At 31.0% G+C, this 12,850-nt stretch overlaps 2 protein-coding genes across 2 annotated transcripts; both read right to left on the bottom strand.

Annotated features, from left to right (window-relative positions):
- Positions 1-337: 337 nt before the first annotated feature.
- On the bottom strand, positions 338-1,354 carry LOC122604930 (ethylene-responsive transcription factor ABI4). The gene has a single exon (XM_043777788.1). It carries the CDS (start codon positions 1,352-1,354, stop codon positions 338-340), a length of 1,017 nt encoding a protein of 338 aa, XP_043633723.1.
- Positions 1,355-10,504: 9,150 nt separating this feature from the next.
- LOC122603438 (alcohol acyltransferase 9-like) lies at positions 10,505-12,132 on the bottom strand. The gene has a single exon (XM_043776138.1). It carries the CDS (start codon positions 11,980-11,982, stop codon positions 10,642-10,644), a length of 1,341 nt encoding a protein of 446 aa, XP_043632073.1. The 5' UTR covers positions 11,983-12,132; the 3' UTR covers positions 10,505-10,641.
- Positions 12,133-12,850: the final 718 nt, after the last annotated feature.

The following is a 12,850-nucleotide window of genomic DNA, read 5'->3' on the forward strand; positions in this document are numbered from 1 at the left end:
CAAACATGAACTACTTAATTACGAATACAAACAACAATGTGAAATAAATTGAACCCTAAAAAACTACCATAAATAAAGAAAACTAAACTAAAAGATCTAATGTACTAATAACTAATTAATTAATTTAATTATCTAAACTCACACAATTTGAATAAATAAATGACAAAATTCACTTACCTTTTCAAACATTGAGATTTAATATATATAAATCTTCACTGTTGAAACCACTTAAAACCCTAACTCTTCAATTTTTCTCATAAAATCAAGCCACAATGAAAATCCTAGATTTTATGAATTAATACCAATTTCTTGAACTCCGAATGGATCAAATTCATTTTTAAAAATCAAATGACGGATCCCCATAGTCCCATATACTAGGTGGTGGGTACTCATCGTCATTTGTCAACGACCACAAAGATGGCGATGACGGCTCGCCGCCGGCCACCATAGACGTCGGATCCGAAACCGAATCTCCGACCGGCATTGTGGGCGACGAATTAGACACAAGGGAAAGACTCGATCCAACCAAACCCACCAACGAATTAACCTCGTCTTTCATCGGTTGACAATTTTGAAATTGTTGTGTTGGTTGTAATTGTAACTCTTGACCACCCCGTTGACTACTAATAATGTTGTCAATAATTCTAGGGTTTACGTTTGCAATTGGATCATACGAGGTTGAAGTGGGGTCCTCACCGATACTACTAATTTTATTCAAGTGGTTGGGATATGGTAAATATTGATGTGGTTGTACAAGTTGCATAGAATATTGTACTAAATTGCCACCACAATTTGTACTTTGTTGTACGGTTGGGTAATAAGGATTATATGGCATATAATTAGCCAAAATCGGGACATTAGAATTGGTCGTCATTTGAGAATTAGGCGAAAATGTGAAATTAAAATTGGCGGGTCGTGGTAGTATCGGTCGAAGCGTCTGTGTACTAGACGACGACGAGGAACTACCACCACCGCCCCGGCCACGAGAAGAGGCCTGAGAAGTTGACGTGGCGGTGGCGGGGTTGCAACCGTCATCAGACGGTTGCTGTAAGTTAAGTTGAGCTCTAGTACCATATAAAATAATTGCGGCCCGATCATAAGCTCGGGCCGCATCTTCAGCGGTTGCAAACGTACCTAGCCATCTTCTAGTACGTTTGCGCGGCTCACGAATTTCAGCAACCCATTTACCCCAGCTACGTTGTCGAACACCTCTATATTTAAATTTACTATTATCTGGTCCTCCTTTGCCTTTAGACTTGCGATTGTTGTTACGAGGCGGACTTGGAGTGGTGGTGGTGGTAGGAGGTGGAGGAGAAGAAGTGTTGTTGGGGAGATGGGAATCATTTGTGTCCATCCTAATTAAAGCTTTAATTACTATAAAGAAATTGGAGATATGGCGATAAATCCTAAGTGGTAAGGTGGAGGAAAGAGAGTAAAGTAGAGAGAGGTTGATAATGACGGTTGGTAATGGTAAATGGTGGAAGATGGCGGTGGTGTTAATATATATAGAATTGGTCAAAAGTGGATTGTTGGATTCTTGAGAAACATAGATAGAGATAGATAGATAGATAGATAGATATATAGGTAGAGATGGATACAATACAAGTAAGATACATTGGTTCATTTAATTTAATTACTTCATCGATCAGTATTGGATCATATCATCTATCATGTTGTGCTGCTAGCTACATTTGTCCTTAATTAGATAAACTGTACGTGAAAGGTTTTTCTTCGATTTCTTTAATTATCTGAGCGAGCTTATTCACCGACCCTCCAGAGTGTTGGAAATAGTACGAGATACACTGGTCAAAAATGAATTTTTGTACATGTACGTACGTAGAATTTAACTGTGACAACTAATAAAGCCTAAAATTGTCTCATTATATATCTACATACAGAACGCGTATTATTTTGGGATAAAGATCTCATACTCCGTATGTAGAAATTAACGATCCCAATTCCCAAAGGACATACGGAGTATAGTTGTGGTTAAGAATGACAACTTAATTGATCGAAAACACAAAGTCTTCAACTTTTTCATGACATTGTTATTGAAACTTGAACTTCGTATCAAGTATGAGCTTCAAGTCTTGACCAACGTCATTTATAAAGTTCAGTACTGAACTTGGAACTTGATCGCTAAATTGCAATAATCAAAAATTTCTCACAAGTCACAATGGTGAAGTTGATACTCATTCCCTTTCAAGCGATAAAACTAAATAGATATTTCTATTATCACATGTGAGATATGTATAGATTTGTTTTTTCTTTTTTTACTAATTGTTCAAATTATCTTCATCTCATCATTCAAGCAAGGTGAGTATAATTCAGAGAGTAAAACTACATTATCTTTTTTTTTTCTACTATCGTAAAGTGGCTCTCTAAAACAAATCTTACCAGCATACCAACCATAATGTTTGAACCCATAAGCCGTCGATAAAGTCATAAAACCCCAAATGTATCTACCAATTGATTTGGATTTATATATGTGTGTGGATATAGATATTAAAAAAAGGTGAATGTTGGGGTGTTAAATAGCTATTAAATTATATAAAAAATAATAAAACTATTTCATATTTATAACTATTACAAAATATTATTAAAACACTTATTACTATTATTCTTTCTGTCTCATTAGATGTGTCATATTTGTATTTTTAAGTTTTCTTTAAAAAACTTTGAACTTATAATTTTTTTATTTTTTTTTGTGTTACATATTATAATGATAAAACTTATACAAATAAAAACACATTTAAAACTTATATAACACAAATAAAAATATTATGGGATTAATATCTCTGTATGTAATTAACTATGACAAAATATTTATGTTATACATGTAAGATTTCGCAAAATTTCTATGTAATGTAATGAATTTTTAAATCCTGATTATTGGATGTACTAAGATATATGTGGCAACCATATAATGTGTTACGTGTAATTAGGTTTTTGATTAGTCTGTTACATCTAATAATTGAAATTTAAAAGTCCATTATATAACATAGACATTTTACAAAATCTTTTATACATTTGGTCATAATTTATTACACTCATATAATGTAATAATCCCAAAAAATAATGGGCAAACTTTTAAAAGATAGATTTTAAAAAGTTAAAACAAGATACATCATACATGTAGTGAGAGAGACGGAGTAGTCGTATTAAGTAAATAAATATTATCCATATTAACCTTTTACAGTTTATGTTTGTGAAAGTAAAATAACCCATTTTTTATTGACATAAATTTATTTATTTTTTGTTGATGATGTGTCATTCATTTATATAGTAATAAAAAATTAGTTATATATATATATATATATATATGAATTTGTTACACTAATATTCAGAATAAAATTTAATATAACTATTTATTTCCATTATTAAAGAAACTTTTTGTTTTGATATTAAATTACACACACTAAAATTTAATATAACTATTTATTTTCATTATTTAAGTACTTCATAGTTAACTCAAGTGGTTAGGCAATTATCTTACTAGTAGGAGGTCTTGCGTTCAAGACTTGGAAAGTACATAAGGAATTCTTTCTATGAAGGTTTCGCTTGGGTATATCCAGGTTTAAGTCTAAGGAGAGAGGGTTTACCCCTATTGATTGTCGTGCATTTGGACGGATTAGTAGGGGGTTTTCTCCATCGGGTATTTGAAATAGGCATTTCTACTTCGAGGGAGCTCTCTAGCACGGATCCGGTTAAGACAACGTATGTTAGACCTCCCGTTGTCGAATCGTGACACAATGTTCTAAAGCGAAATTCACCTTTCAAAAATATCAAATCCTATTGAAATTAAAGTTAAGTAATTCTGCAATAACTAATTAATCGGGTGTCAATGCGTTAAGCTAAGTGTTCAACTAATTAGGCGGGGATTCAAAATCTTATCAAGCACAAACCATTATTAATTCCGAAGTGTTAAGAGTAGAAGTCTATGTGATGAGTCTTTCCTTGACAACCAACTATATGGCCTGATTTTAACTTTCTAGGGTTTTCCTTTTAGGCTATTATGCGTTTCAAGTTTCCAACTTAATAACAGCAACCATGCATACCCTCATACCGAGAATAATTAAAAAAACAATATCATTTCCCAACAAGACAATGACCACAATAGCTCAATTTAAGTGTAACAAGATTTGATTTAGATAACTGATTATCTATGAAGGTTCTTGTTTTTTTTTTTATAGTGAGAGTGCTTCAATGTTATAATTGATATAATGTAACTATCAAGAGAAAACTAATTAATTAGATACGAAGAACAATGACCGTGCAATCCATGAAGGTATGTATATAAATTATTCATATTATTATTATTATTATTATTATTGCTATTATTATATTATATAACGGGGAAAGCAGTAGCCGCAAACCAATATATATATAGTATCTCAAGCATAGAGTGCATGGACCAAACTATGTGCAACTGTACGTTTGCTACAGAATCTGTGATCGCCATAACTTTATGATCATCAATATATTTGGTAATTTTTTCTGCCCCGCGTCTGTTGTCTCTGCCCACCTTTTCCTGCCGTTATTACAATACTACAAAAATTAAAACATTAATTTAAGTTTTGTTAGGCTTACGATTCAAATACCAGTATACTTCATACTTCGTATTTAAGCAAGCACACGGATTCAAGGCTATTTCTTCAAGAAACTTTGTTTATATATAAAAGTAATATTATAATATATTAAAAAAAGAATTGCTATAAAGTTTAAATAATGGTGCTGAAGTTTATGGTTTGTATCAGAGAAGTCGGTTCCAACCTGTAAGGAAAGCCACCAATTTTGCACACCCGGCATCTTGTTTTCTAATGCATGTCGATCCTTAATTTGTAAGATATCCTTTTTTTTTTGTCCCTAAGAGAAAATAAAAAGAACTACTAATATATTTCTAAGAGGAAAAAAATGTTTCTAGAATAAAATTAACTTCATTTATGCAGACATATTCATGAGAAGATATGGGAAGTCGCTACAAATCTCCGAATAATACTAAACCAACCCCTAAAATTCCATCTTGAAAAAGAGAGAACCATTGGATGAAAACAATAAATTGAGTTTGGACGGTTAGATTGCTTCCCTATCTAAACTTCCTTTTTTATTTAACATTTACCTTATATTTACATTAGATTAAATAATATTATATACGGAATACTAGACTAGATATTTAAATAAATTAAATTACTTTACACGAAAGTTGTAAACAATTGAACATTGGGTAAATACTCTTGCTAATCTTACACAACATGAAAGAAATGATTAATAAATATTGGGTAACAATAGTTGTAAATGACGGTATGATATTTCGATATTATTTTTGTTTATTTATTAACTAACTTAACTCGCGGGTTCAACCAGAGCTTTATTAATAAAAGTTTTATAATAATAAGTTACGTTAATATTTAAGAATTATGGAATAGTTCAAACATCATCATAACCTCGGAATAGTATATATTATATTTCGAATAAATATAATTAGTTAATTAATCAAAAAAACTAAACTTTTTAAAAAAGTTAAAGACGACAAATAAGCTATTTTTATAAAATGATGATGTCATGACAATTGTATTTCATCTCCCAATAATAATAAAAAAAGCCTTTTAAATTCATTTTTAGAAAAGCTATAGCCCTTGAATGAAAAGCAAAAATCAATATTAGCCTTTTGATTGATTTGCTTACCTCATTTACCATTTTTAGATTTTATTAAAGAAACTTATGGTTACATTATATGTGGAGATCGAATAATTCTAAACAAGCCAGAAATTGGTTCATGTTTGTTAAGAGTTTTATTTTGAGTTTAAAACTAACAAAAGGAAAGAATATTAATAAAAGAAAATTGAGTAAACCAAAATTAAAGGGTTATACGAAGGCATAAATATAATTTAGTAGATTTTGAAAATCACCTTATAGATTGTTAATTTAGTTTCATGTAAAAATTTGTATATAACTTTTATAGTTATAATGTAGATTTTAAAATGTTAAAAGGATGTAATCAAAATATTTAAAACACAAGAAAAATATATAAAAATAAAAATATATATATGAATAAACTTTTACCCAAATTAAAAACCATAATCATTTTTGAGCCAGTTTTACTTTTCATAATTTATAGTTTTTTGTACAAAATAAATTATTAGAATATTTAGATGTTAGATAATTACTAAAATTTTAAAAAAAATTCATATATTGAAAGAATGAATTTGTTTCAGTATCTTTAGACAAAAATAATATTGATAGTAATTTTACAAATATATATAAAAAAAGAACTAAACGATAAAAAAAATAGTTTTATTGATTATAAAATATATTAGATTGGATTTTAGATAATTTGTAAATAATAAGGTTTATTTTTAAAAAGATAAAGATGAAAATACAAAAAAAAAGATTAAAAAAAACGTAGGAGAAAGAGAATAGAAAATATAATTTTAAGGGTTTTAAAGGGTGCAAATGTATCTTAAACCTCCTCTTTTAATTATGATAGATATCATAACGTGATTTTAGACCCACTTATAAAACATACAAATACAAAATATGTTGAATATGACATGTCAAATGTAGATAATATCATAATTTTTAATCAAAACTATTTTGATTTTAATATATTTTTCATAATTTTTCCAATCGTCTTTTTTCTAAAAAAAAAAATTAAAATCTATTTTTGTATTGGTCAACTTTCCGATAACTTAAAAACATTTATACTTTATATAAAATTTATAAAGTTATAACTATTTAACTAATAATTATCTTTTAAATGATAAATTAAACTGCCACGACATTGTCTCTTAATATACGAATTAATAATAGCACAAGATGAAAATATACTATTAAAATTAATGGTGAGGATTTAAAATTATTTTGAAATTTTGACAATTAATCATAATCCAAATGTTAAGGATGAAGTTGTTTCAACTTGAGAGAATATTTATCCTATATAAATACTAATTGTGGGGTTTAGTATTGTAAAACAATTATTAAAGTAAAACAAATAAGACAAGATTTACATCATGGTTAAATTGATGCTAAATATTCACGAAGCAAATGATGCACAATGATTTTCATGATGCACGTTGGTTTTTAGTAAAAAGAATCCTATTGATTTATTTATTCTACTTTAATACTTGTTTTATTTTACCTTAAACCTATTAATTGTTATAGATTTGTTAATTTTCCTTTTGAAGTTTTTTATAAATAGTAATGTACGAGATTTAAAAATTGAGAAATAAACTGTAAAAAGATGAAAGGTGAAAAAAAAGTGATAGTTTTTTTTAATATTTAAATCTTAAGTAAATGATAAAAATAATATTTAGTTTTTATAAAGTAAAATAATATTTAGTAGTAAAACGGTTTTTGTAACTGTTTTACCACTGTAGGGATGATTAATGAAAAAACCTTCGACGATGGATAGTTCACGTTGATAAAATGAACAAACCATAGGGACAGTTTTTGTAATTTACTCTCATTTTAAAGTTTTTGTGGACTTCTTATTTTAATTTATAACTATAACAATAAAAGTCAAAATTGAAAGAAAAACTTGACATGAGTTTTTGATTAGTCAAATATAAAACAAATACATATATGCGGCTTATTAAGCCTTCAATTTAGATATTTAATTTATAAAGTTTTGCATCTTTTACAAAAGTTAACTGTAAGATATTTTTAAAAAAATTAATAATTAATTTACAAAAAAGTTATAGTTTCAATTATAATCAAGAGAAGTTTTTCTTACATTTAAGGGTTTCGTCATAAAGTGTACTTCTATTGGAATATTTTCTATAATTTATATGTGTTATTCCGCGTATTACGCGGGTTAATAATCTAGTAATATAATATTCTTTTGGCTCATATTACATATCATTATTTGACTTTTTGAATTTTTTTTTTCAACTTTGACTATAAATTTAATTTTTTAGTTGTGTTATATAACACTTGATATAACATATGTAAATTGATTGAGTTTTAAATATATTTTTCATTGATATAACTTTCATTAACTAATATATAATGCAAACAAAGATATTTACGGTCAAAGTTGAAATAATCATATTTGACTAGTCAAATATTTAAGACACTTAAAATTAAACGGAAGGAGTATTACATGTTTCAACATTTTTAGTTAGCGTGAACAAATTATAAAAATTTCTCTGGCTTTTATGTGCGTAAACTATATATAACTAAAAGTATATATTCATATTTAATTAATTTGTCACACCTAATTTATAAATAGATCAAATTAATCATTACTAAAATAGATTTTAAACCATAATAAATTAACATTTAATATTTGGTAACATGGTCTCTACGGTAGACGCTCAAAGAATCGTCGAGCACGGAGAGCGGAAAGGGCGCTCGAAGCAAAAGGAACAAAAAGCACACCATATAGGTCAGCGGGTCGTAAGCCCAGTAAATTAGACACGAGCTTAAAATCTGGTAGTTTAAATTACTCACAAAAGATATACTTAAATTGGTGTGAATTTGATTTGAATTAAGCAGAGAAACCTAGTAATAACTTGTAATAGAATCTCATCACATCAAACGTTCAAACTCGAGATAGATCCAATATGAACTAGCCTGGCCTACCGGGCTTACACTGGGCCTGGATGATGTGCGATAAAGAAATAATGAATTGATATTCGCATTGCAAAAATAAATACAGTAGTCCATATCTTAACTCGCCTAATGAATTGATGGGCGATAAAGAAATAATGGAAAGCCCACTAACCCAGTATACGAGAGTCACCCTTTACTCCTTAATTAATTAGCTTAAGCCGGGGGATGCAATTAGCGTGTTGTTCAATAGACAACACTTATAACCATAACTTTTACTATTAAATAACTTATCGGGACTTTTAAAATGGTTCATCATATCCGAATAATCCAAAGCAGAGAAAATTTTCTACGTTTACTGGTTTTCCAGAAATAGATTATTGTTAATGAACTTATTTAGGCTCAAACGTAGTATTTATTTTTTTTGTAAAGTTAGTTTCGATTTAGACTTGCTGGAGACAATTTTAACAAGCGATTTGTTGAATTTCCAACCCTCTCCTCATAGAAAAGACCTTGAGAGGACAAACCCAAGACTCGAACCCGAGACCTTGGGAAAAACTCACATTCGAGACCCACATATTGGATTTAGAAGATACCCCTGACCAACCCGACCACCTAAATAGAGTTGGTTAAACGTAGTATTTAATTAACATTGTTTTGATAATGCATGATAGTACTTTATACATATAAATTAAACTAATAATAACTCATTAGTAGTAATATTCAAGTGTACACTTTTTTTTATACATGTTTATAACCTAATGGTTACATTTAAATATAAATTAATTGACAATATAAAAGATATGAAAATGTGGACAAATTCAATGTTATTTGCCTCAAGTGGTTGTCATTAACACATTCGGTGGTCATCTTAATTTATCGAAAATATTTCGATCACACAAGTATGTTTTATTTTAGTAGTACTGTACTTTTTTATTCCGTTGAGAGTGTACATTTTTGGGCCATATTCAATGTAAGTAGGATTGAGTTTTGTTATTTATAGGTCAAGTGGTATTTTTGTAATGCAAAATTATCAAAACAAAGATATTATACGATTTTAATCCATACAAAATGAGTTCCTTTGGATATAATGACAATTATTGTAGTGATATATTCCTTTATTAATAATAAGATAGGATTTGCATTAGGTCGCATCAATAAAGTTTTTGTTTGTTAAAATAGTCGAATTTGAGGCTAAGAGCTGTAACTATAAGACTGAAAGGAGTGGTGCCAACTTTGGCTCCCAAGTCACCATAAGTCGCCCCCCACACCACCCCCCTTGTCCGACCTCCACAGCTCGCCCCTTTGTGCTCCAAAGTCAGTCAAAGTCGTCCTGAACACCACCCCTTCGCCGACTTCTCCTAAATCCACCCATTTTTACCTTTTTTACATACAACACTCCTCTACCCCACATGTCACATGGCACAAATCGCCTCACTCTTCAAAATCTTCCCATTTCCACCTTTTTTAAGGGGCAACTTTTTTTACACCACATGACACATGGCGCAAGTCGCCCCTCCCTCCCTTTCTTCCCACTCCTCTTAGTCTAACTAATTGTGAATATGTAACTATAATTAAGTGAATCCTTATAAATCTTTAAATTAGAGAACTTTTCATTTCTCCCTTTATAAATAGTCACCGTGTTGATACATTTGAATGCTTTCTTTTTCTTGCTTTCCATCCCCATGAACTTGCGCATATCAATTAAGTCTTTGAGCCCAAAAACACACAAAAAAAAACCTATTTTCCTTAATCTCGTTTCAAACAGTCATAACAACCTCACATGAGCAAAACAAGTGATCCACCGTTTTCTCCACAGATAAAAAAAAAGGTTGACTAACTTATTTTGAGAAAACATAGATTACCTAAAACTAATTATCGGAGTCCACGCCTCATTAATATACTACTTGTTCCTAAAATTCCATGTGACGACTATCATTCCATGTTCATGTACTTTTACTCAAACAGAAAAAAGGAATTTCTAAAAAAAGCACGTTGACAAGAATTAGAATCAAACGATAAACTACTTAACAAACTAAAAAACATATATAAATGATTATAGTGTAACTAATTATCAAAAAGTCAATAGTGTTAATGCGCGGCTTTAAGCAAATCAAAATATTTGTCAACGGCATCGGACGGCACAGCTAGCATCACCTTAATCGAACGGCCGTGATCTTTTACAGGTAGCAATATACAATATCTATCGGTACAAACCGGCCCCACCTGAACTGGCCTTCCTAATCCAAAGTCAACTCTATCTAAACCCAGCTTTGACCATTGTGATAATATTAGTACCCCAACCTGGTCAGGCACACAACTCGGTCCGTTTAGATTCACTGAGCTGACCACCTCTTTCACATACTTGTCATTCACTCGGTTTTTCGCTTCTTTTATTAACTCGGTCGCGTAGGCTAGACCATTGTCGATCAATTCTTTTGCAGTTGTCTGAGCGCAACCGAGTACTATGGCGTTACCGTAGTACCCACTCGGTAGACTCGGTTTGACTCGGTTACGAACATTAATACTAAAAAGTAACTTTAGTATTTGACTCGGTGGGAAGTTTAGTGCCTTGGCCCAACTTCTCCAAATATGGGCCGACAATACCTCAAAAGATGTTAATGATGATGTTAGTCCGAGTTGACTCGTACGAGTTGCTTTATTTTTCAACTCGGTTATTTTCTGTTCCTGGAAAATAACCGAGGTGGGAGTGAGCTTGTCAGGACTAAACATAGACATAAACTTGCAATGATCCTTAACAACATTAAACTCGGGGTGTAACATTTCACTAATAATATGTTGTTGCTTAAACGATGTCGAATCGAGAAGCTGTCTTTGCCAAACGGCGGGTTTGGGTTTATAATCCTTGTCAGCCCCAATTGCGAATTTTGAAAACAAGTTTAAAAATTCTAAACTGCCAATACCGTCACATACACAATGGCTAAACCCAACACAAAGAGCTGCAGCACCATCAGATAGCCACGTCAGCTGTACAACCAAAGGTGGGGCCCCTTTAAGGACATCCGTGACTTCCAATGCTAAAAGGCTTCGCCATTCAGAGACATAACGTGGGGCTTTTTCGAAATCTGAAACACAAAAATTACTAGCTGTTGCTTCGACAAAAGCTGCACCTTGGCCACGACAGACAACTTCGAGACAAGAATTGTCTTGTCGAGCCTTGACTCTGCCTGCTAACGGGTAGTAGGGAACCAAGGCTCGACCCAATGAAGCCTTCACACGACTGGTGAAGGCTTCTCTACTTATTACCCCGTTATATTGCAACGGACGGTAAATAAGTAGATATTCGATTGTGAAACGTAAGAATAATTGGGAATCAATAGAGGAAAGTTTGAGAATATGGTTAGGAGTTGGATCTGAAGGGGTGATTAAAACTGCTTGGTTCAATTGTACACCAGAAGTAATGCTTCCCATGGTTAATTTATCTTAGAATATGTATCTATAGTTATGCGCATGTATGTATATGTGAATATATAGTGTGTGACTATGTGAGTGAGGTAATTTAAAGGATGAGAGTGGTGGTTGGTGCAACTGTGTAAGGAGTAAGGTATAGATATAAAGAGAATGTTAGTACGTGTATTGTTGGTGTGGTGTGTGAGATCTTTAAAGGAAAATTTTATAAACAATGCAAATCTTGTGACCACTGTAAAAGATTTTGGCAAGATTCTTCTGGCATAACTTTAAATCCATTATATATTTATTTGTTTAAAGAAGTTGTTAAAACGAAAAATGAATGACAGGTTGGATTTATATCATTTTGTTATTTTGTCTGTTGGCCGGTGGGTGATACATACAAATGCATAACTACCAATGGCTTTTATTTTTTTTACAGTCAATCTTAATTTATCTCATTTAATTCTGCTACTTATATTATGTTGAACTTTAAAAGATCTTGGTCTGCTGTAAAAGGTGGTCTACCGGTCTTGATCTTGAATATATGATTCCAAGATGTATAATTCCAATTTCCAAGTATGGTACTATACGTATGATAGTAGTGGTCTTGACAAAACATAAAACTTATATTCATCCCGCCTGTTAGGTGAGCTTTCAGTGGGAGCTGCGAATTAATTTAAGAGTAAATAATGACAATTTAGGTATGAATTTAAAAGTTAAAACCAGGAAGTAGCTAGATATATACTTATATTTTTGGTTTTATTAAAAAAAATGAAATTAAAAATACGAGTACTTTCCTATGGAGTGTTTTACAAAAGGATTAGAGACTCATTTGTCTTCTCAATGGATGGTGCTCGTTTTTGGCTTCACTTTATTCAGTGATAACCGT

The sequence above is a fragment of the Erigeron canadensis genome, chromosome 6 (genome assembly GCF_010389155.1).
Source record: "Erigeron canadensis isolate Cc75 chromosome 6, C_canadensis_v1, whole genome shotgun sequence".
In the NCBI taxonomy this organism is placed as follows: domain Eukaryota; kingdom Viridiplantae; phylum Streptophyta; class Magnoliopsida; order Asterales; family Asteraceae; genus Erigeron; species Erigeron canadensis.